Source organism: Mauremys reevesii, linkage group 2 (assembly GCF_016161935.1).
Source record: "Mauremys reevesii isolate NIE-2019 linkage group 2, ASM1616193v1, whole genome shotgun sequence".
NCBI lineage: Eukaryota > Metazoa > Chordata > Testudines > Geoemydidae > Mauremys > Mauremys reevesii.
This window is the reverse complement of record NC_052624.1, coordinates 232715461-232736547: the sequence shown is the minus strand read 5'-3', so window position 1 is coordinate 232736547 and position 21087 is coordinate 232715461. Positions and strand designations below refer to the sequence as shown.

The window sequence follows — 21087 nt, the reverse complement described above, 5'->3', positions numbered from 1 at the left end:
CCAGCACATGTTCATTTTAAGAATACTTTCACTGCAAATCTTTCAAAATGCAAAGAAGATACCAATGTGAAATTTCTAAAGATAGCTTTCAGCACTCAAACCAAGATTTAAGAATCTGAAGTGCATTCCAAAAACTGGGAAGGATGAGGTGTGGAGCATGCTTTCTGGAGTCTTAAAAGAGCAATACTCTGATGCGGAAACTACAGAACCCAAACCAGCAAAAAAGAAAATCAACCTTCTGCTGGTGGCATCTGACTCAGATGATAAAAATGAAAATGCGTCAATATGCACTGGTTTGGATCATTATCGAGCAGAACCCGTCATCAGCATGGACGCATATTCTGTGGAATGGTGGTTGAAGCATCAAGGGACATGTAAATCTTTAGCACATCTGGCATGTAAATATCTTGCGATGCTGGCTATAGTAGTGCCATGCAAACGCCTGTTCTCACTTTCAGGTGACACTGTAAACAAGAAGCAGGCAGCATTATCTTCTGCAAATGTAAACAAACTTGTTTGTCTGAGCAATTGGCTGAACAAGAAGTAGGACTGATTGGACTTATAGGCTGTGAAGTGTTACATTGTTTTATTTTTGAATGCAGGGTTTTTTTGTACATAATTATACACTTGTAAGTTCAACTTTCATCATAAAGAGATTGCACTACAGTACTTGTATTAGGTGAACTGAAAAATACTATTCTTTTGTTTTTTACAGTGCAAATATTTGTAATAAAAAATAAATATAAAATGAGCACTGTACACTTTGTACCCATCCAAAAATATTTAAATAAATGGTATTCTATTATTAACAGTGTGATATTAATTGTGATTAATTTTTTTAGTCGCTTGACAGCCCTACAGATGATATGTTCATATTATATGATAAAATAGTTTCCATTCCAATGGAATGTCAGGAGGATGTTAAACAGCAGCTACTAAAGTTAGACTTTTTAAAATCAGCAGACACAGATAACTGGCGTCCAACAGTTTTAAAAGAGCTGGCCAAGGAGCTCTCTGGTCTATTAATATTGATTTTCAGTAAAGCTTGGATCACTGGGGAAGTTCCAGAGACCTGGAAGAAAGCTAATGTTGTGCCAGTATTTTGAAAGGGTGAACATAATGACCTGGATAATCATATGCTTATCAGCTTAATATCAATCTGAGGCAAAATAGTGGTATAGCTGATATAGTACTCAATTAATAAAGAATTAAAAGAGGGTAATATAATAAATGCAAATCAACATAGGTGGATGGAAAATAGATCCTCTCAAACTAACTTGATATCTTTTTTTTATGAGATTATAAATGTGATTGATAAAGGTAATAGTGATGATGTAATTAATATACTTAGAGTTCTGTAAGTCATTTGACTTGGTATTGCACAACATTTTGACTAAAAGTAGAATGATAGAAAATCAACATAGCACACATTAAATGGATTAAAACCTGGTTAATTTATTGGTCTCAAAAATGTAATGATGAACAGAGAATCATCAAGTGGATGTGTTTCTACTAGAGTCCCACAGGAATTGATTCTTGGCCCTACACTTATTTAACGTTGTCATCAGTGACGTGACAGAAAACATAAAATCATAAAGTTTGGTGGATTGGTAGATAATGAAGAGGACAAGTCATTGATAAAGTAATCTGGGTTGCTGGGTAAGCTGGACTGAAGCAAACAATGTCTGTGTCAGTGCAGCCAAATGTCAAGTCCTACATCTGGGGGGAAAGGTAGTCCATACTTACCAGATGAGGGACTCTGTCCTGGGAAGCAGCAACTCTGAAAAAGATTTAGCCGCCGTGGATAATCAGCTGAACGTGCGCTCCCAGTGCAATGCTGTGACCAAGAGGCTAATGCAATCCTTGAATATATAAATAGGACACTGATGCAACTGCTACTGGAATACTATGTCTAGTTCTGGTGTCCACGCTCTAAGAAGGATGTTAAAAAATGGGAGCGGGCTCAGAGAAGAGCCATGAGAAAACAGGCCTTTCTAGAGAGAGACTCAAGGAGCTCAATCTACTTAGCTTAACAGAGAGAAGGCTAAGAGGTGACTTGATTAAATACCTACACAGGGAACAGAAATACAGGGTTCTTCAGTTTAGCAGACAAAAGTATAACATGATCCAATGGCTAAAAGTTGAAACTAGACAAATTCAGACTAGAAATAAGGCAAAAAAAATTAATAGTGATGGCAATTAACTATTTGAACAACATTATTGTGGGCTGTAATGGATTCTCCATCACTGGAAATTTTTAATCAAGATTAGATAAAGGATATGATCTAGTTCAAACGGGAATTAATTCAGAGGAGTCCTATGGCCTGTGTTGTATAGGAGGCCAGACTACATTATCACAATGTTTCTTTCTAGCCTTTTAGTCTATTTTGGAGCTGATATTGGCCTTTTACCCTGGGAGCCTGACATATGTGGATGGGTCAGACGTACACTACCATGAAGTTGTCAGGCCTTGAAAGTGGGTTGGGGGAGGAGTGTGTCCGAAGATGAACGGACAGAATCTCAGACTGAAATTTGAAACAGACAGTTTTCTGTTCAGCCCTTGTATAAGCAAGTGAAGTTGCACCTGCTTAGGCAGCATCTATCAGGCCAAATTTTTCTCATCTTTTCCACCATTCCTTCCAAACCAAATCATGATTGGGACCTGAGGGAGCTGCTAACTTTACTGACTAGCTGGAGCCTCTCTATATCAGAAATCAGATTTCAGAGTAGCAGCCGTGTTAGTCTGTATCCGCAAAAAGAACAGGAGTACTTGTGGCACCTTAAAGACTAACAAATTTATTTTAGCATGAGCTTTCGTGAGCTACAGCTCACTTCTTCGGATGCATAGAATGGAACACACAGACAGGAGATATTTATACATACAGAGAACATGAAAAGGTGGAAGTATGCATACCAACAGGAAGAGTCATCTCAATTGATTAGACTCTTCCTGTTGGTATGCATACTTCCACCTTTTCATGTTCTCTGTATGTATAAATATCTCCTGTCTGTGTGTTCCATTCTATGCATCCGAAGAAGTGAGCTGCAGCTCACGAAAGCTCATGCTAAAATAAATTTGTTAGTCTTTAAGGTGCCACTAGTACTCCTGTTCTTATATCAGAAATGTATCCCTCCACCTTCTCTGACAATCGACAGGGCACAGACACAAACACACAACTAGCCAGTGATCAGGAAGAATATGTCTTCACTACACACCACTGGCAGTGGCATGCAGAGTACGTGTAGCTACATGCTGCAGTGAAAAGCATACACACTGCAGCTTGTAAGTACACGTCAGTGAAAGGTGTGGAAAGGCTCTAGCAGCGGGGAGGCAGCAGGGACACTACACTGCTGTTTTTAGCAGACTAGAGAGGGAGGCATGACTTGGGCAAGTAGGATATGTACTCACATACATACCCACACCCTTCAGGAATGTCTTTACTAACCTAAGCTATGCCTCACAGTCTATGGCTATTTATACCAGTGTTTTGGGGGGCTCCATATGTACCTACACTACATACTACTGAAAAAAGCATGCAGTGTAGCCAGGCCCAAAAGGGCGCAGAGGGTAATAAGAGAATATCACACAGCAGACATTTATTTATTTATTGATGTGATAGTTAGCCTGGGATCTGTCCCACTGCTTCTGTTGGGGTACTTTAATTGCATTGGTCTTGATAACATCTGTGTGGTGGGTGTATGAGAGAAAGGAAATTAAGGTGTGGGAGTTCATTCCCAATGTGAAGGCACTTTACTATATGTCTTTAAAACTATTTTTTCTACAAATATGTGTATATATATATATATACATATATATATATATATATGCAGTAGCTGATTGTCAGAGATACAGTAAATTCTCTATTTGCATTTTTTAAAGTTCTAACAAGAGTAAAGCAACAAGAGGTACTCCAACAGCCTACCAGAACAAGGGTGTGTGTTGCTACAGAATAGTTATTTATGCTGCTTGTGCATTTTTCTCCAAAGTTTTCACCACCCCCATTTCAACCTCAGAAATGATTTCGCTCATTCCCTGATTCCCTCTGCTCTGAGTCTTTCCTGAACAGAGATTGTCAGCAAGTTAGTTACCCATCCACTGAACTAACCCTGAAAAATCATTGGAGATAAATCAGATGAGATTTGAATTGTGATAAAAAAGATGAGCAGATAGTGTTTTATCCTGTGCGCCCAAGTTCTTCTGCCAAATTGTTTGCATATTGGCTTAAATAAGGTAGTATTGGAGGAAGGGGCATGGCTCTATTATACTGTAAAAGACTATTTTGAGAGTAACTGGTATTAAACTACAATACGTAGCCCCGTTTTACCTAAATCTAAGGGCATTACAGTGTGCAGAATATCAAGTGGTATGGGTCTCCTCTTAACGTGCACTTGACATCTATCAATCACACAATCCAATGTTCCTGTTGTGAAGAAAATACAGAGCTCTTGCACTGATCCTGTAAACTCCTATGCCTAGAATTCCCACCAAAGTCAATGGCCATTCCTAATGCAAATGGATTGCAGGACCAGTCTTTATATCTCTTAGTTATTTCCCTGAAAAGTAGTGTCATCTTCTACCTCAAAATTAATTACATAGGGTTCTCTTACCTAAGGGAAAAGATGTTATCTTTCCTGCTACCGAAAAGATGAAAGAACAGTTTGATGCAGGACTAAAACTTTGCTGTTGCAACTTCTTTATTGCACCTGTTCTAGTCAATCCTGCACAGCACAGACTAATTTTGCCTTTTGCTATTTTAAGCTCCTGCAGGGCATTAAGGACTTATTTTTGGTGCTTCACCTTAAAGCATTTAACACTCAGAACATATTTCTAAAAACTGGTGTCATGCTTTGCATAGAACAAAACTCTTAAGACTGATCATTTTTGGAACATCAGAAAGCTCCACTTTCACAATTCTTGTTATCAAAAGAGGAAACAAAATATATTCACCACTGTGAATGGGGTGAGTCCCCGTTTGTGTCAACTCAACATGGGTTGGTGCCCCAAAGTCACCCTCTCTTCATTCTTTACTCAATATCAGTAAACATAATTCTTAACCTCCACTTCCTCATCAGCTTCTTCTTTCTAGGAAGGATGCCTTGTCTCGTATCCTACCCCTCTTTTACTTTAGAGGCTCTCTACCTTTTATTCTCCATAGTAAGAGCTAATGAGACCCACTTCATCTGGGTGATAGATGCATCAATAGAATAGCCCTCCATTTCCAGGCAGAGTTCTGGAACCTGATATCTTATCCTGGTGCTGTTTGAACTACAGCCCCATGTTGCTATTCAACTAAAAACTGTCTGTCTTGGAGCTCTCATTCCATGTGGAATGCAGTTCAGGATGTATGATAGGTAATGAATGAAATCCTGGCTCCACTGAAATTAGTAACAAAGATCCCATTGACTTTAACAAGGCCAGGGTTTCACCTACTCCGTGTAAACCAATAATATTATTTATGGCTAGGATTTTGAAAGGAGTTGTCACCCAGCTCCAACTGAATTTCAATCCTTTGAAAATCCAGGCCCATATTACTGAAGCATCTACAGGCTCCAGCATGTTAGACACCAGATGAACATGTAGTAAGAGCCAGTCTGCAACCCAAAGAGTTTACAGCCCAAATAGACAAAGGGAATAGAAACAGGAGTACTTGTGGCACCTTAAAGACTAACAAATTTATTTAAGCATGAGCTTTCGTGAGCTACAGCTCACTTCTTCGGATGCATAGAATGGAACACACAGACAGGGGATATTTATACATACAGAGAACATGAAAAGGTAGAAGTATGCATACCAACAGGCAGAGTCTAATCAATTGAGATGAGCTATCGTTAACAGGAGGAAAAAAACTTTTTGAAGTGATAATTAAGATGGCCCATAGAAGGTGTGAGGAGAACTTAACATAGGGAAATAGATTCAATTGGTGTAATGACCCAACCATTCCCAGTCTTTGTTTAACCCACAGTTAATAGTATCTAGTTTGCATATTAATTCAAGTTCAGCAGTTTCTCTTTGGAGTCTGTTTTTGAAGTTTTTTTGTTGCAAAATTGCCACCTTCAAGTCTGTCACTGAGTGGTTAGAGAGGTTGAAGTGTTCTCCCACTGGTTTTTGAATGTTATGATTCCTGATGTCAGATTTGTGTCCATTTATTCTTTTGCGTAGAGACTGTCCGGTTTGGCCAATGTACATGGCAGAGGGGCATTGCTGGCACATGATGGCATATATCACGTTGGTAGATGTGCAGGTGTACGAGCCCCTGATGGCGTGTCTGATGTGATTAGGTCCTATGATGGTGTCACTTGAATGGATATGTGGACAGAGCTGGCATCGGGCTTTGTTGCAAGGATAGGTTCCTGGGTTAGTGTTTATGTTGTATGGTGTGCGGTTGCTGGTGAGTATTTGCTTCAGGTTGGGAGGCTGTCTATAAGCGAGGACTGGCTTGTCTCCCAAGATCTGTGAGAGTGAGGGATCATCTCTAAGGATAGGTTGTAAATCTTTGATGATGCGCTGGAGAGGTTTTAGTTGGGGGCTGTAGGTGATGGCTAGTGGTGTTCTGTTATTTTCTTTTTTAGGCCTGTCCTGTAGTAGGTGGCTTCTGGGTACTCTTCTGGCTCTGTCAATCTGTTTTTTCATTTCAGCAGGTGGGTATTGTAGGTTTAAGAATGCTTGATAGAGATCTTGTAGGTGTTTATCTCTGTCTGAGGGATTGGAGCAAATACGGTTGTATCTTAGAGCTTGGCTGTAGACAATGGATCGTGTGGTGTGTCCAAGATGGAAGCTGGAGGCATGTAAGTAAGTATAGCGGTCAGTGGGTTTCCGGTATAGGGTGGTATTTATGTGGCCATCGTTTATTAGCACAGTAGTGTCTAGGAAATGGACCGCTTATGTGGATTGGTCTAGGCTGAGGTTGATGGTGGGATGGAAATTGTTAAAATCTCGGTGGAATTCCTCGAGGGCTTCTTTTCCATGAGTCCAGATGATGAAGATGTCATCAATGTAGCGCAAGTAGAGTAGGGGCGTTAGGGAACGAGAGTTAAGGAAGCGTTGTTCTAAGTCAGCCATAAAGATGTTGGCATACTGAGGGGCCATGCGGGTACCCACACATTTTACAGATGGGAACTGAAACACAGAGAGACTGAGTGATGTGGCCAGGGTCACTCAGAAAGTCTGCAGTAGAGCCAGGAATTGAACCCACTTCTCCTGAGTCCAAGTCAGTGCCTTAACCATAACCATCCTTCCTCGCTGGAGGAATATATCCTAACAGTGATGTGTATTGTATTGTTCTCTGTCCTTCTGCAAATGGAAAAGTGGCTTCAGTAGGAAGGGTCTCATAAGTGTATGAACCTTGGCCTTTTTGAGTTTGCAAGTCATGCCTGTTTCAAACAGGTTTGTCGTAGAAAGGGATCCCCGTATGGCTGTGGTGCACTGAACCATGCAGACGTAAGCATGATATAACCAGAGTAGTTATTATAGCAGCCTCTCCTATGATAATCCAAAGGCCAGTTTGTGGCAGGAGGGATGAGTCCCCATCTCTGTGAAGTGGAATGAAAGTGAATCTGATGGTCTATTTCAAAAACATCCAGGTGACCCATTGTTTCCTGTGGGAATTTTCTGTAGACAATATCACTGAAACCCGTTGTCATTTTTAACACACACTCTGCCACAGAAGGCTATGTCTTCACTTCAGAGTTAACTTGGCTGATTAGCACCCAAGTAAACCTAACCTGGGTGTGAGCAACCACACTGCAAAATCCTTCCTGAGTTACCAGCTGCTGCACTCACCCATTCATGGCACTAGGACTTCTTGGGGTATATCCTATGGTTCCTTGTGCTGCAGTAAGCTGGGCCACTCTTTGCCAGCAAATTGTGAGATAATGTCTGTCCTTGTGGGGACATGGGGAGAATTGCGGGAAGGCACTGGAGACTATCGGCACTTCAGTGGTTTAGCCTGCATCCTCACTGCAGAGCAGTTAGGTTACCCACCTGAGTGTCAGGCTTTATCATACAGCCTCAGGTAGTTCAAAGATTTGTGTATGTGGATGGGGTCTGGAAGAGGGGGATGGGGCAACACGTAAGTAGGGGTTAACTGCCGTGAAGACATACCCCAGCAGACACTTGTAAAAATTCAGCAAAGGCTTCAGGGTGTGACCCTCTAGCTCAGTGATTCTCAATCTTCCCAGACTACTGTACCCTGTTCAGGAGTCTGATTTGTCTTGCGTACCCCATGTTTCACCTCAGTTAAAAACTGTTTGCTTACAAAATCAGACATAAAAATACAGAAGTGTCACAACACACTGTTACTAAACAAGTGCTGACTTTCTCATTTTACCGTATAATTACAAAATAAATAGATTGGAATATCAATATTGTACTTACATTTCAGTGTATAGTAAATAGAGCAGTATAAACAAATCATTTGTCTGTATGAAATTTTAGTTTGTACTGACTTCGCTAATGTTTTTTATGTAGCCTGTTGTAAAATGAGACAAATAGCTAGATGAGTGGATTACCACCTGGAAGACCTCTGAGTACCCCCTCGGGTCCACATACCTCTGGCTGAGAACCACTGTTCTAACAATTTGTTGTCATGCAGAGCACTGTACTTATGCGGGTTGCATTTAACTGGCAAAACTACATAAAGGGGGGCAGCTCCCAGAGACCAGCTTTAGCCCTGTTGGTACTTCTTAATGGAAAGACTACTAGTTAATGGGATCATAACAGGGCAGTAATTCTGCTTGAAGTGGGAAGACTCCAGCTCATTTAGGGTACATCTGCACTGCAGTTGAATGTATAACACAGGTAGCCAGACCCACACTAGTTTTAATCTAGCTAGCACGGGTAATGGTAGTAGTGAAGTATCAGAGGGGTAGCCGTGTTAGTCTGGTTCTGTAGAAGCAGCAAAGAATCCTGTGGCACCTTATAGACTAACAGAAGTTTTGCAGCATGAGCTTTCGTGGGTGAATACCCACTTCTTCGAATGCAAGCAGTGAAGACACAGCAGCATGCACCCAAGTATGTATGTAGGGTCCCCAGTGGATTTATACAGGGGCTCCTAGCCCAGGCTGAAGCCCATGCCACCATAGCTGTACTGGACTGGTTAAAGCTAGCATGGGATGCTTATATGAGCAGCAGTTGCACCTTAAATTGCAGTGTATACGTACTTAGTGACATGACCCAAGATTTTTAGGAGTTGCTAGTGATAGTGTGCACCAACCTGAGACATCTTAAAGCAGTGGTGGGCAACCTGCGGCCTGTCAGCATAATCTGCTGGCGGGCCGCAAGACAGTTTGTTTACATTGACCACCTCCCGGCCAATGGGAGCTGCGGGCGGTCGTGCCTGCAGATGGTCAATGTAAACAAACTGTCTCGCGGCCTGCCAGCGGATTACCCTGATGGGGTAATCACCATTGCCTTAAAGGGTCTAATTTTCAGAAAGTTTTAAGTAACCACCCCCTGAAAGTTAAGTCATTAAGAAGTGCCTTAAATTGGGCACCCAAAAACTGAGTCACTCAAAATCATTAGTCACTTCTGAAAATCTTGCCTCTGGATATTTATTTTAAAGTTTCGCTCTTATGCTAGTTGTGTCTCTCTTCTCCTGGTCTTATTTGTTTGTTAGCTGTGATTTGTGCAGAAAGTTCTTCACCTGTTCCTGGCTGTGAGCCCACTTCTTAAATGCTAACTATACATGCTTGACCATCACACTAGGCAGATAGGCCCAGTACAGATAGTGCGCCTCCTCCCATCTCCGAGGGCCTCTCCATTTGTTTGACAGCCTCTTTGCATCTCAGCAGGCAGTAGCATTATCAAAATGGGAGCATCTCCGTATTGACAACTTCAAGAGATCAAAACTTATGGGGTGTGTATATGTGACAATTAGTGTTGCCCACTCTCCCACATGTAGGGGATAAAGTGAGTTTGGCCCCTGCTGCAGGAGCTCTCACCCCCACATCTGCTCCTCTCCTGCCCAGTAATTAATCCTGTCCTCCAGTCCTCCATCAGTTCTCTCCTCACCCAACCCCCCTTAACTCATCCCCCCCTACCTCATCGACCCCCACCGGTCTCATTTCACCCTCCTAGCACTCACACCATCTGCTCAGAACCCATCATCAATACAGCCCACCCACCCCATCAGCCCTCACCCCCGCACTTCAGCCCTGCCCTGCAGCCCCCACACCATAATTCAGCTCTCCCAGCCTCACCTATGCTCCTCTTAGGGTTCTGCGGCCTGTAGTAGGGTCACCTCTCCCTCTTCCCAGGCTGGCAGGGAAGCAGCCACCCAGGGTTGAAAAAAAATCCTGAGCTTTGGGAGTTCTATCGTGAGATCATGAGTGAGGCTTAATTTTACTTAGAAATCATGTCTCTCACAATAAATTCACTACAGTTGGCAAGCCTGGTGTCTGTTAATTGTTAACTCCATTTCTCCAAGACTAAAGGCCCCTGCAGCTACCATCTGCAGTGGGTTCTATTGTGAGAGTACTATGAGCCCAGTCCTTGAAAATACTTAGTGCTTAGTGAAAACACTCATCACTGTACACACTGTTCTCACAGTAGTAAGCACTTGGCCTGGTAGTAAATGTTTGCCTGTAATAATCTCTAAACCATTTTTAATACTATTCGATGTGATATTAGCACAAATACTGTTCATTTAAGACAGGCTTTGCCATTACAGTATTCTAGGAAACAGTTCTCAACCTGTATCATTCCAGGGATTATATGGCTGATGTCAATTATAGCCGTTAAATGTAGTGGAATTTTACAATACATGACATTTGCAGTAAGTCAATAAATTCTTGTTTAATATTTAATTAAATCTGGTTATCCCTCTTGTGATCTTAAGAGTGATAGTCCCATCACCAGGTCCAACAATCTTGCCCTGCTCAGGTCTTGCCTTTTTGTGAGGATCATTTGTGTTTTCCATAGGAATGAATTTTATAAGTGGTATGGTTTTCTTTGGTTTTTTTACTAGCAGTGAGTATGCATTTTTAAAAAATTAATCACATGTAAGTCTGAGTAAATATGCCAAAAATTTTAAAAGGAGAACCCAAGAACAGAGGCATCTCATCTGTTAAATGTATATGCCAAGCTATTCATAAGTGAGCATCTGTACAAATTATATCCTTCTGGGCACGGTTCAAAAAGCAGCAGTATATATCAGAAGGCTAATCAGAATCTTTGATCATCTGTTTCATATAAAAATGAAGAAATTATACAAGGATTAAGAGTCTGCTCTTTAATAAAATTTAGATTTCGCTTGGAAGGCGGGGGTTGTTTTGACTTGTACATTTCTCTATTAAATTGACCACCTCCATTTATAAAGTAAGGGAATTTTGCCATCAGTGTCTACAAGAGCAGGAACAGATCTGTAATTTTGCAACTGTTAAAATTAGAACATAAGAACGGCCGTACCGGGTCAGACCGAAGGTCCATCTAGCCCAGTATCCTGTCTACCGACAGTGACCAATGCCAGGTGCCCCAGAAGGAGTGAACCTAACAGGCAATGATCATGTGCTCTCTCTCCTGCCATCCATCTCCATCCTCTGACAAACAGAGGCTAGGGACACCATTCCTTACCCATCCTGGCTGATAACCATTTATGGACTTAACCACCATGAATTTATCCAGTTCTCTTTTAAATGCTGTTATAGTCCCAGCCTTCACACCCTCCTCAGGCAAGGAATTCCACAAGTTGACTGTGCGCTGCGTGAAGAACTTCCTTTTATTTGTTTTAAACCTGCTGCCTATTAATTTCATTTGGTGACCCCTAGTTCTTGTATTATGAGAATAAGTAAATAACTTCTCCTTATCCACTTTCTCCACATCACTCATGATTTTATATACCTCTATCATATCCCCCCCTTAGTCTCCTCTTTTCCAAGCTGAAGAGTCCTAGCCTCTTTAATCTTTCCTCATATGGGACCCTCTCCAAACCCCTAATCATTTTAGTTGCCCTTTTCTGAACCTTTTCTAGTGCCAGTATATCTTTTTTGAGATGAGGAGACCACATCTGTACGCAGTATTCGAGATGTGAGCATCCCATTGATTTATATAAGGGCAATAATATATTCTCTGTCTTATTCTCTATCCCCTTTTTAATGATTCCTAACATCCTGTTTGCTTTTTTGACCACCTCTGCACGCTGCGTGGACATCTTCAGAGAATTATCCACGATGACTCCAAGATCTTTTTCCTGACTTGTTGTAGCTAAATTAGCTCCCATCATATTGTATGTATAGTTGGGGTTATTTTTTCCAATGTGCATTACTTTACATTTATCCACATTAAATTTCATTTGCCATTTTGTTGCCCAATCACTTAGTTTTGTGAGATCTTTTTGAAGTTCTTCACAGTCTGCTTTGATCTTAAGTATCTTGAGCAGTTTAGTATCATCTGCAAACTTTGCCACCTCACTGTTTACCCCTTTCTCCTGATCAGTTATGAATAAGTTGAATAGGATTGGTCCGAGGACTGACCCTTGCGAAACACCACTAGTTATCCCTCTCCATTCTGAGAATTTACCATTTATTCCTACCCTTTGTTCCCTGTGTTTTAACCAGTTCTCAATCCATGAAAGGACCTTCCCTTTTATCCCATGACAGCTTAATTTATGTAAGAGCCTTTGGTGAGGGACCTTGTCAAAGGCTTTCTGGAAATCTAAGTACACTATGTCCACTGGATCCCCCTTGTCCACATGTTTGTTGACCCCTTCAAAGAACTCGAATAGATTAGTAAGACACCATTTCCCTTTACAGAAACCATGTTGACTATTGCTCAACAGTTTATGTTTTTCTATATGTCTGACAATTTTATTCTTAACTATTGTTTCGACTAATTTGCCCGGTACCAACGTTAGACTTACCCGTCTGTAATTGCCAGGATCACCTCTAGAGCCCTTTTTAAATATTGGTGTTACATTAGCTAACGTCCAGTCATTGGGTACAGAAGCCGATTTAAAGGACAGGTTACAAACCTTAGTTAATAGTTCCGCAACTTCACATTTGAGTTCTTTCAGAACTCTTGGGTGAATGCCATCTGGTCCCGGTGACTTGTTAATGTTGAGTTTATCAGTTAATTCCAAAACCTCCTCTAGTGACACTTCAATCTGTGACAGTTCCTCAGATTTATCACCTGCAAAAGCCGGCTCAGGTTTGGGAATCTCCCTAACATCCTCAGCCGTGAAGACTGAAGCAAAGAATTCGTTTAGTTTCTCCGCAATGACTTCATCGTCTTTAAGCGCTCCTTTTCTATCTCGATCATCGAGGGGCCCCCTGGTTGTTTAGCAGGCTTCCTGCTTCTGATGTACTCAAAAAACATTTTGTTACTACCTTTTGAGTTTGTGGCTAGCCGTTCTTCAAACTCCTCTTTGGCTTTTCTTATTACATTTTTACATTTAATTTGTTTATGCAGTGTTTATGCTCCTTTCTATTTACCTCACTAGGATTTGACTTCCACTTTTTAAAGGAAGTCTTTTTATCTCTCACTGCTTCTTTTACATGGTTGTTAAGCCATAGTGGCTTGTTTTTAGTTCTTTTACTGTGTTTCTTAATTTGGGGTATACATTGAAGTTGGGCCTCTATTATGGTGTCTTTAAAAAGCGCCCATGCAGCTTGCAGGGATTTCACTTTAGTCACTGTACCTTTTAACTTCTGTTTAACTAACCCCCTCATTTTTGCATAGTTCCCCCTTTTGAAATTGAATGCCACAGTGTTGGGCTGTTGAGATGTTCTTCCCCACACAGGGATGTTGAATGCTATTGTATTATGGTCACTATTTCCAAGCGGTCCTGTTATAGTTACCTCTTGGACCAGCTCCTGCGCTCCACTCAGGCTTAAATCTAGAGTTGCCTCTCGCCTTGTGGGTTCCCGTACCAGCTGCTCCATGAAGCAGTCATTTAAAGTATCGAGAAATTTTATCTCTGCATTTCGTCCTGAAGTGAAATGTTCCCAGTCAATATGGGGATAATTGAAATCGCCCACTATTATTGAGTTCTTAATTTTGATAGCCTCTCTAATTTCCCTTAGCATTTCATCATCACTATCACTGTCCTGGTCAGGTGTTTGATAATAGATCCCTAATGTTATATTTTTATTAGAGCATGAAATTTCTATCCATAGATATTCTACGGAACATGTGGATTCACTTAAGATTTTTACTTCATCTGTTTCTACATTTTCTTTCACATATAGTGCTACCCTCCCCTCCCCCCCCACGTGACCTGTTCTGTCCTTCCGATATATTGTGTGCCATTGATTGCTCTCAGTCCACCAGGTTTCTGTGATGCCTATTATATCAATATCCTCCTTTATCACAAGGCACTCTAGTTCACCCATCTTATTATTTAGACTTCTAGCATTTGTGTATAAGCACTTTAAAAACTTGTCACTGTTTATTTGTCTGCCCTTTTCTGATGTGTCAGATTCTTTTTTATGTGAATGTTTATCATCTGATTTGGCCCTTACATTATCCTCTGCTCCTGACTATAACCTGGAGATTCTCTATCATTAGATTCTCCCCTAAGAGAAGTCTGTGTCCGATCCACATGCTCCTCTGCAGCAATCGGCTTTCCCCATCTCCTAGTTTAAAAACTGCTCTACAACCTTTTTAATGTTTAGTGCCAGCAATCTGGTTCCACTTTGGTTTAGGTGGAGCCCATCTCTCCTGTATAGGCTCCCCCTATCCCAAAAGTTTTCCCACTTCCTAAAGAATGTAAACCCCTGCTCTCTACACCATCATCTCATCTACGCATTGAGACTCTGAAGCTCTGGCTGCCTACCTGGCCCTATGCGTGGAACTGGGAGCATTTCTGAGAATGCCACCATAGAGGTCCTGAATTTCAGTCTCTTCCCTAGCAGCCTAAATTTGGCCTCCAGGACATCTCTCCTACCCTTCCCTATGTCATTGGTACCTACATGTACCACGACCATCAGTTCCTCCCCATCACTACACATAAGTCTGTCTAGATGCCTCGAGAGATCCGCAACCTTCGCACCAGGCAGGCAAGTCACCATACAGTTACCCCAGTCATCACAAACCCAGCTATCTATGTTTCTAATGATCAAATCTCCCATTACTAACACCTGCCTTTTCCTAGCAACTGGAGTTCTCTCCCCCAGAGAGGTAACCTCAGTTTGAGAAGCAACCCCAGCACCATCTGGAAGGAGGGTCCCAACTATGGGAAGGTTTCTCTCTGCTCCCACTGACTGCTCTGCTTCCCTGGGCCTTTCATCCTCCTCAACAGCGCAGGGGCTGTCTGACCGGAGGTGGGACAATTCTACAGTGTCCCGGAAAGCCTCATCAACATGCCTCTCTTAGCTCCTCCAGTTCCACCACGTTTGTCTCCAAATCCCGTACGTGGTCTCTGAGGGCCAGGAGCGCCTTGCACTGAATGCACACATACACCACCCGCCCACAGGGCAGGTAATCATACATGCTGCACTCAGTGCAATAAACTGGATAGCCCCCACTCTGCAGCTGGGCTTCTGCCTGCATTGTCTCCTAGTTAATGAAAGGGTTGTTTAAAGCAAGAAGTTTTGAATGTAAAATTACAGTTTAATATTTACTAAAAGATTTCTGGGGGATCTCTATCTATCTTTTTTCTTAGCCAAACTACCTGCGGAGGGAAGGGAAAGAGGAAATTCCAGTGAGAGTACTGCCAGTGCCAGGGGGTGGTATTTTACATAACACAGTTATATTTTCTACTTTAAAAGAGATTGGAGTCTATGAAGAGGACCGAAGTAGGGAAGAGGTGCTGTACTATAATCTTTTTTTACTCCTACTGAAGTTCAAGTTTTGTTTTAAAAATCTGGCATAGTTTTTGTCTTGCACTATTTTGTTTTCTTTGGACAATCACAGTTCCCAGAAAAACAACTTAATCCTAACTTGATTAAACCAGTATGATACCACATTTAATTTCACCTGCATTTACAGCATCCATTGCATTTCTCACGCACATGATATTTAGCACAGCTGAATGCCAGAAATAATGAGTTTAAATGTTTTGTTTATCAGGAGTAGAGTCTGTACCTTTAGGGGTGATTAATCTTTCAGAGGCAGGTTTTAAAAGGTCAAGACAAGGTCATGATATATATTTCCTGTTGTGACTTCATTTAGAACATGCATTGTGTTCAGGCTTGCATGACTTTTTCATTTTAAAAAATGTAATCAAAACCCATTTTATTGTATTTTCAGGGTCCTAACTCAGTCTTGATTGCCCTGGTAATGCTGTTGAATATTGGTTTAGCCATTCTTTTTGTCCATTTTCTAACTTGACTGGAATTAGAGAAGGTAAGAAAGGTCTTGTTCTTATAGAAGATCACCATATCCAAATCAGTTTGATTCCCCAGTTCAAATTATAAAGATTTACAAACTTTTAATGTTCCCTACTTTAATTTTAGCTATGCCTGAATGTGATTCAACATAGTTACTTAATGATATAATTGTTTTGACCCTTCAGTGAAGTCATGACAACTAGTGGTGTTAGCCCACAATTCTCTGCAGTTGTCTCATCAGCCTTTTAAATGGCACCAGTCGTACTCAGACACAGGGAAGGAGGCTTGGAATTAGGATGGGACGCAAGAGAGATGACACTTGGAAAATTCAGCCAGGGGCCTGATCTGTTTCTCTGCTGATGATTTGTGGCTTTGGGGTCCTTTGGAAGCTGAAGCAAGCAGCCATGTTGGAAAACAACAACAAAAATCTGCTGAAGCAGCCCAACCAGTGAAGTGCATTGGCTACTCCATCTGTTCCAGCAGTGTGTGACTAAACTGGAAATGTACGGAGCTGCACTTTTTGTTGATGGGAGCTAACAGCTGCCTTATTATTTTACCGTCTGATGTTTTTAGTAGGGAGATCGGAAAACGACTGCCAGAGGAATGTGGTCAGAGGATTCAGTTGCTGTGGAAGTGATTCCAGCGTTCACTCCTATCTCATTAGAAGAAATAGTTAGCAGCATCACTCACCAGTCTTATTCCATTACCTGCTGCTTTTAACATCTCCTGCAATGGTCAGGGAGATTGAATTTCATTTGCTAGTGCATGATTCTGTTTTTGCTGCTGTTTTAAACCTGATGTATAGCCATAATATAGTATGTAGAGCAACCTGGAGAAATGTACTAGTTGCATCTAGCAGCAGAAGCTAAAATCTGTTATACATATATATATTTTTTTATCTGAAGGTACAATTCTTGAAACTTGTTTTCCTAAATTATTAAGGTTTAGCAGGTAATATACAGTAATGGCAAAGTTTTAAGCTGTCCTTTTTTGCTTCCAAAAAAATGCTCAAATGCTTGGGTCAATAGCAAGCCAATTTATAATACCGTGAGAATCTTCAGGCAGTACCAATACATTAGATAAAGGAGGCAGAATATCTTGAGAAATAAGATTCAAGTGTTGCATGGTTTTTCTCCGACACCAGTGTTGTGGTAATCGGTGATTTGAATGATTATATTTTAATACTGGGATTTTTGCCAGCAGTTAAAGACAAGTCTTGTCCAAGTGGACAGTAATGCCAATGAAAGCTCAGCTAGTTACTACACACAAAATTATTATTAATTTTAAAATACTAGCTTTGTGTTGAATACATTCAGGTAGAGCATTTAGATCCTTTAAAATGATTGTTTATCAATTTGATGCCTTTAATGTCTTTAAAGTCCGTATATAATTTTACCTCAACAACAACAAAAGAAAGAGCCACAGAAATTGTCATTTGGAACATTTGTCTTAAGTTGTTTTACAGTCCTATGTTATGCTGATGTGATCAGTGTTTTTTTCATGTGCCATTACACTGTAATTACTGTACCCTATATTACTCAAAAGCATGCTTCTTTACTTACAGAAGTTTATGTGGTGTGATCATTTTAAATTAAAATATTTACTTTCAAATCAAAAATAGAAAAGGGCTTGGAATATGGTTTATTTTATCTCTATTAGAAAAGATTTCATAATTTTTAGTTTTTGAACATGTTTGTAAACTTTATAATTGTTTGCATGGTTTAATGGAGAAGTTTCTTAAAAGCTACATTTGGTATCTTTTGATGCAGCACATAAAGTAACATAGGTATGAAATGAATATTATGTAGCCTGATACAGCTTAGTGCAGGGCAGTAACACGCTGTTTTATGCAAAAGTATGTTGAGAATCCTGTGGTTTGACCTGTGTGGAAGAAAGCCGACAGAGAGGAAAGGAAAATAACTGGTATATTTATTCATTTTTTAAAATAAGTAAGATCATGTTTTACTTTTAAATTTAAGAAAGTAATTTTAAAATTACTGTAAGCCTTGATGTAAGGATAAATGCTCCTGCCCACCCCATGTCTCCTTACAAAGAGAACTAATTTTGTAACTGACATTTAATTCTTATTCAATGTTTATTTAAAATACTTGATGCTCTGAAAATGGGGTAACAATCAGCTTCTGAAAGTGTTTATAAATTTAAGCATGTTAGTACAATTTATAAATATGTATGATTTATAAGCTTTTCTAAAACAAAGCTCAAAAATTGTTGGTATTTTTCTAAAATGTGCACAGCTGTATTTTACATGAAAGGCTATTTATAATTGGTTGTTATACTGTACACTACATTTCGGACAGCACATGAAGCCTGCCAATGTACTTAATAATGTCACTTTGTCTATTTAAAGTTTCTTGCTGTGAAAAAAATGAACTCTTTATGTAGGAGTTTCTCTATTTATAAAAGTCTTGAACCCAAAATGTATAACGTACAGTTTCCACAACTGTATTTGCTTTAATAAAAAGTTGGTTATTAAGAGTTGCAGGTGGGTTTTTCTGTTCATGCAAACAGTATACTGCAGATTTTTCCTTGGAAAAATGTCTATCATCTGCCAAGAGAATGGGCAAAAGCCTGGCTCCTTGGAAGTCCATGGGAATTTTCCCTTGTTTTCAGAAGAGTCAGGATTTTACCCAAGGAATGTATCATTTCAAAGTGGAAGAAGGTTAAAACTAGTGGATAGCTTCCTGAGGTAGGTGCTCTTCCTTTCGCTTCACAAATAGGATTTTTATGTATTTTTACGCAGACTAAACACAGCATATAAAACTCCATTAAAGCCAGCAGGGTTGTATAGTGAGTAGATCACTACAGAGTTTTACTCCCTCTCACTTGTTACCAATTAGTACTGGTTTAACATTCAGCTGAGTTAACATAAAGCTTCCCTTTAATAGAAATATATATTTTAGGAGCAGTTGTTCCTGTCTGTTTTGAATTAACTCAGTGTTTCTCAAACTAGGGTCACCGCTTGTGTAGGGAAAGCCCCTGGCGGGCCAGGCCAGTTTGTTTACCTGCCTCATCCGCAGGTCCAGCCGATCGGGCTCCCACTGGCCGCGGATCACTGCTCTGGGCCAACAGGGGCTGCTGGAAGCGGCACGGGCCAAGGGACATACTGGCCGCCGCTTCCAGCAGCTCCCATTGGCCTGCAGCAGTGATCCACGGCCAGTGGGAACCATGATTGGCCGGACCTGCAGACGGGGCAGGTAAACAAACCGGCCCGGCCCGCCAGGGCCTTTCCCTACACAAACGGCGACCCCAGTCTGAGAAACACTGAATTAACTCTACCTTTATAAAGCTGCAAGAATGTCTCTTGTCTGCACAGTAAGCCCTTCTCTGAAAAGTTTAACAATGAAAAAATAAGTTCCTGAGTATAATGAACAGAGATATATATTGTCAAACATTTTTTAAACTGATAGATCTCTAAACCACCTCTTATTCATTCTCCTGCCACTTTTTGATGCACACGATGCTCTTAATATCTTCACAATTGAGATTAAAGTGACATGAAGTATTTCTACAGTACTGTGAATGTGAAGATAATAATTCATATGTAAATCCCCCAGTAACAAGTGAAGGATTTAGGCAGAAACAGAGGAGAAAGTGTTTGCTTGATCACATTTAAACAACAGTATCTTTCCCTGCCTAACAACACTTCTAATTCTAAAAATTCAAGACACGCTTTGAATCTAGGGATGAACAGGAACTTTTTCTACAGCTATGGGAACAGAATAACATTGTTACAGTGACATCTTTTCCTGCTATGCGCATTTTCTTATTTGTGTAATTATGTTGTATAAATTTATCTGATTACACAGTATCAATGGCCACAATACAGAGATACTATAAAATGGACAATTTGAGGCACCAAAGACTGACAAAGTCTCAGTTATCATGTCTTCCTAGCATATACAGTTCTTTATTCATTCTCTGCTCCTTTGTCTATCTTTCCATCAGATAAAAAGAAACTAAAGAGACTCCCACTCTAGTGGTGGGACATCGAAAGAAAAAGTGGATTCAATGTGAACACACTGGCCCTCTGGGCTTACACTATCAAAACCATACTCTCAAATACACCCCTTAAGCCATTTCCATAACAAGCCTAGAAATACTGATTTACACAAACATTGACACGTATGTAACCGTACTACACAGTAGCTAAGACCTATAGTAAAGTAGTCAGGCTGTACAATAATTTTTTCTGATAAGAGTAACAAGCTTGCAGGTTTTCACTATGCTGTAGAGTCATATTAACATTCTTAGTTACTGTATATTAATAAGATATGGTTATGAAGGTTATAAAAATGGTTCTTCAGTAACTCATTGAGTCAGAGAAGATGGCACAGTACATTGTCCGCCTATCAAAGGTCAGCCACTAAACAAGGAGCAAATGGAAGAAGATTGACTAAGCCTTTAAGAAATAATATTTTCAAATCCTCTGGCTTAATATTCACAGAGTCTCTGCCACTTCTCCCTTTTTGGGGGAAAAGTTCTACGTGGAGGAAGTTTTTTTGGTTCTGACCGTTTAGATTTCATTGATTTACTTTTGGTTTAGGTTAATGTGTTTGAGGCTAATGTGGGGAGGGTTGGGTGCTATTAATGTTGTGTTATTCTGATGGTAGAAAGGGCTTTTTGAAGAGGAAGGTGTTGCAGTGTTTCCTAAAGAGAAAAATCTTCTATAAAAGCTTGCTCCATGCTTGTACATTTCTCTTTCCTTATGACTAATCTCTCAAATGGAGCGGAGAACCTGATAGTTCTCTTCTCTACACCCTCCCCCTGTCATTCTCCAAGAAGTCAAATTTATCTCATATCAGG

General features: G+C 40.5%; 1 protein-coding gene across 3 annotated transcripts in view; it reads left to right on the top strand.

Moving 5' to 3' along the window:
* Window positions 1–18759, top strand: part of JPH1 (junctophilin 1) — a 120340-nt gene extending 101581 nt beyond the window's left edge. For 2 of the 3 annotated variants that reach the window (XM_039524020.1, XM_039524022.1), the window contains 2 exons: window positions 16184–16279; window positions 16449–18759. In XM_039524020.1, the coding sequence (XP_039379954.1) occupies window positions 16184–16264 (81 nt within the window). In that variant the 3' untranslated portion in view covers window positions 16265–16279; window positions 16449–18759. Of the gene's footprint in view, window positions 1–16183; window positions 16280–16448 lie in introns of those variants that run through there. The other variant, XM_039524025.1, reaches the window with a different exon arrangement.
* The last annotated feature ends 2328 nt before the right edge of the window (window positions 18760–21087 follow it).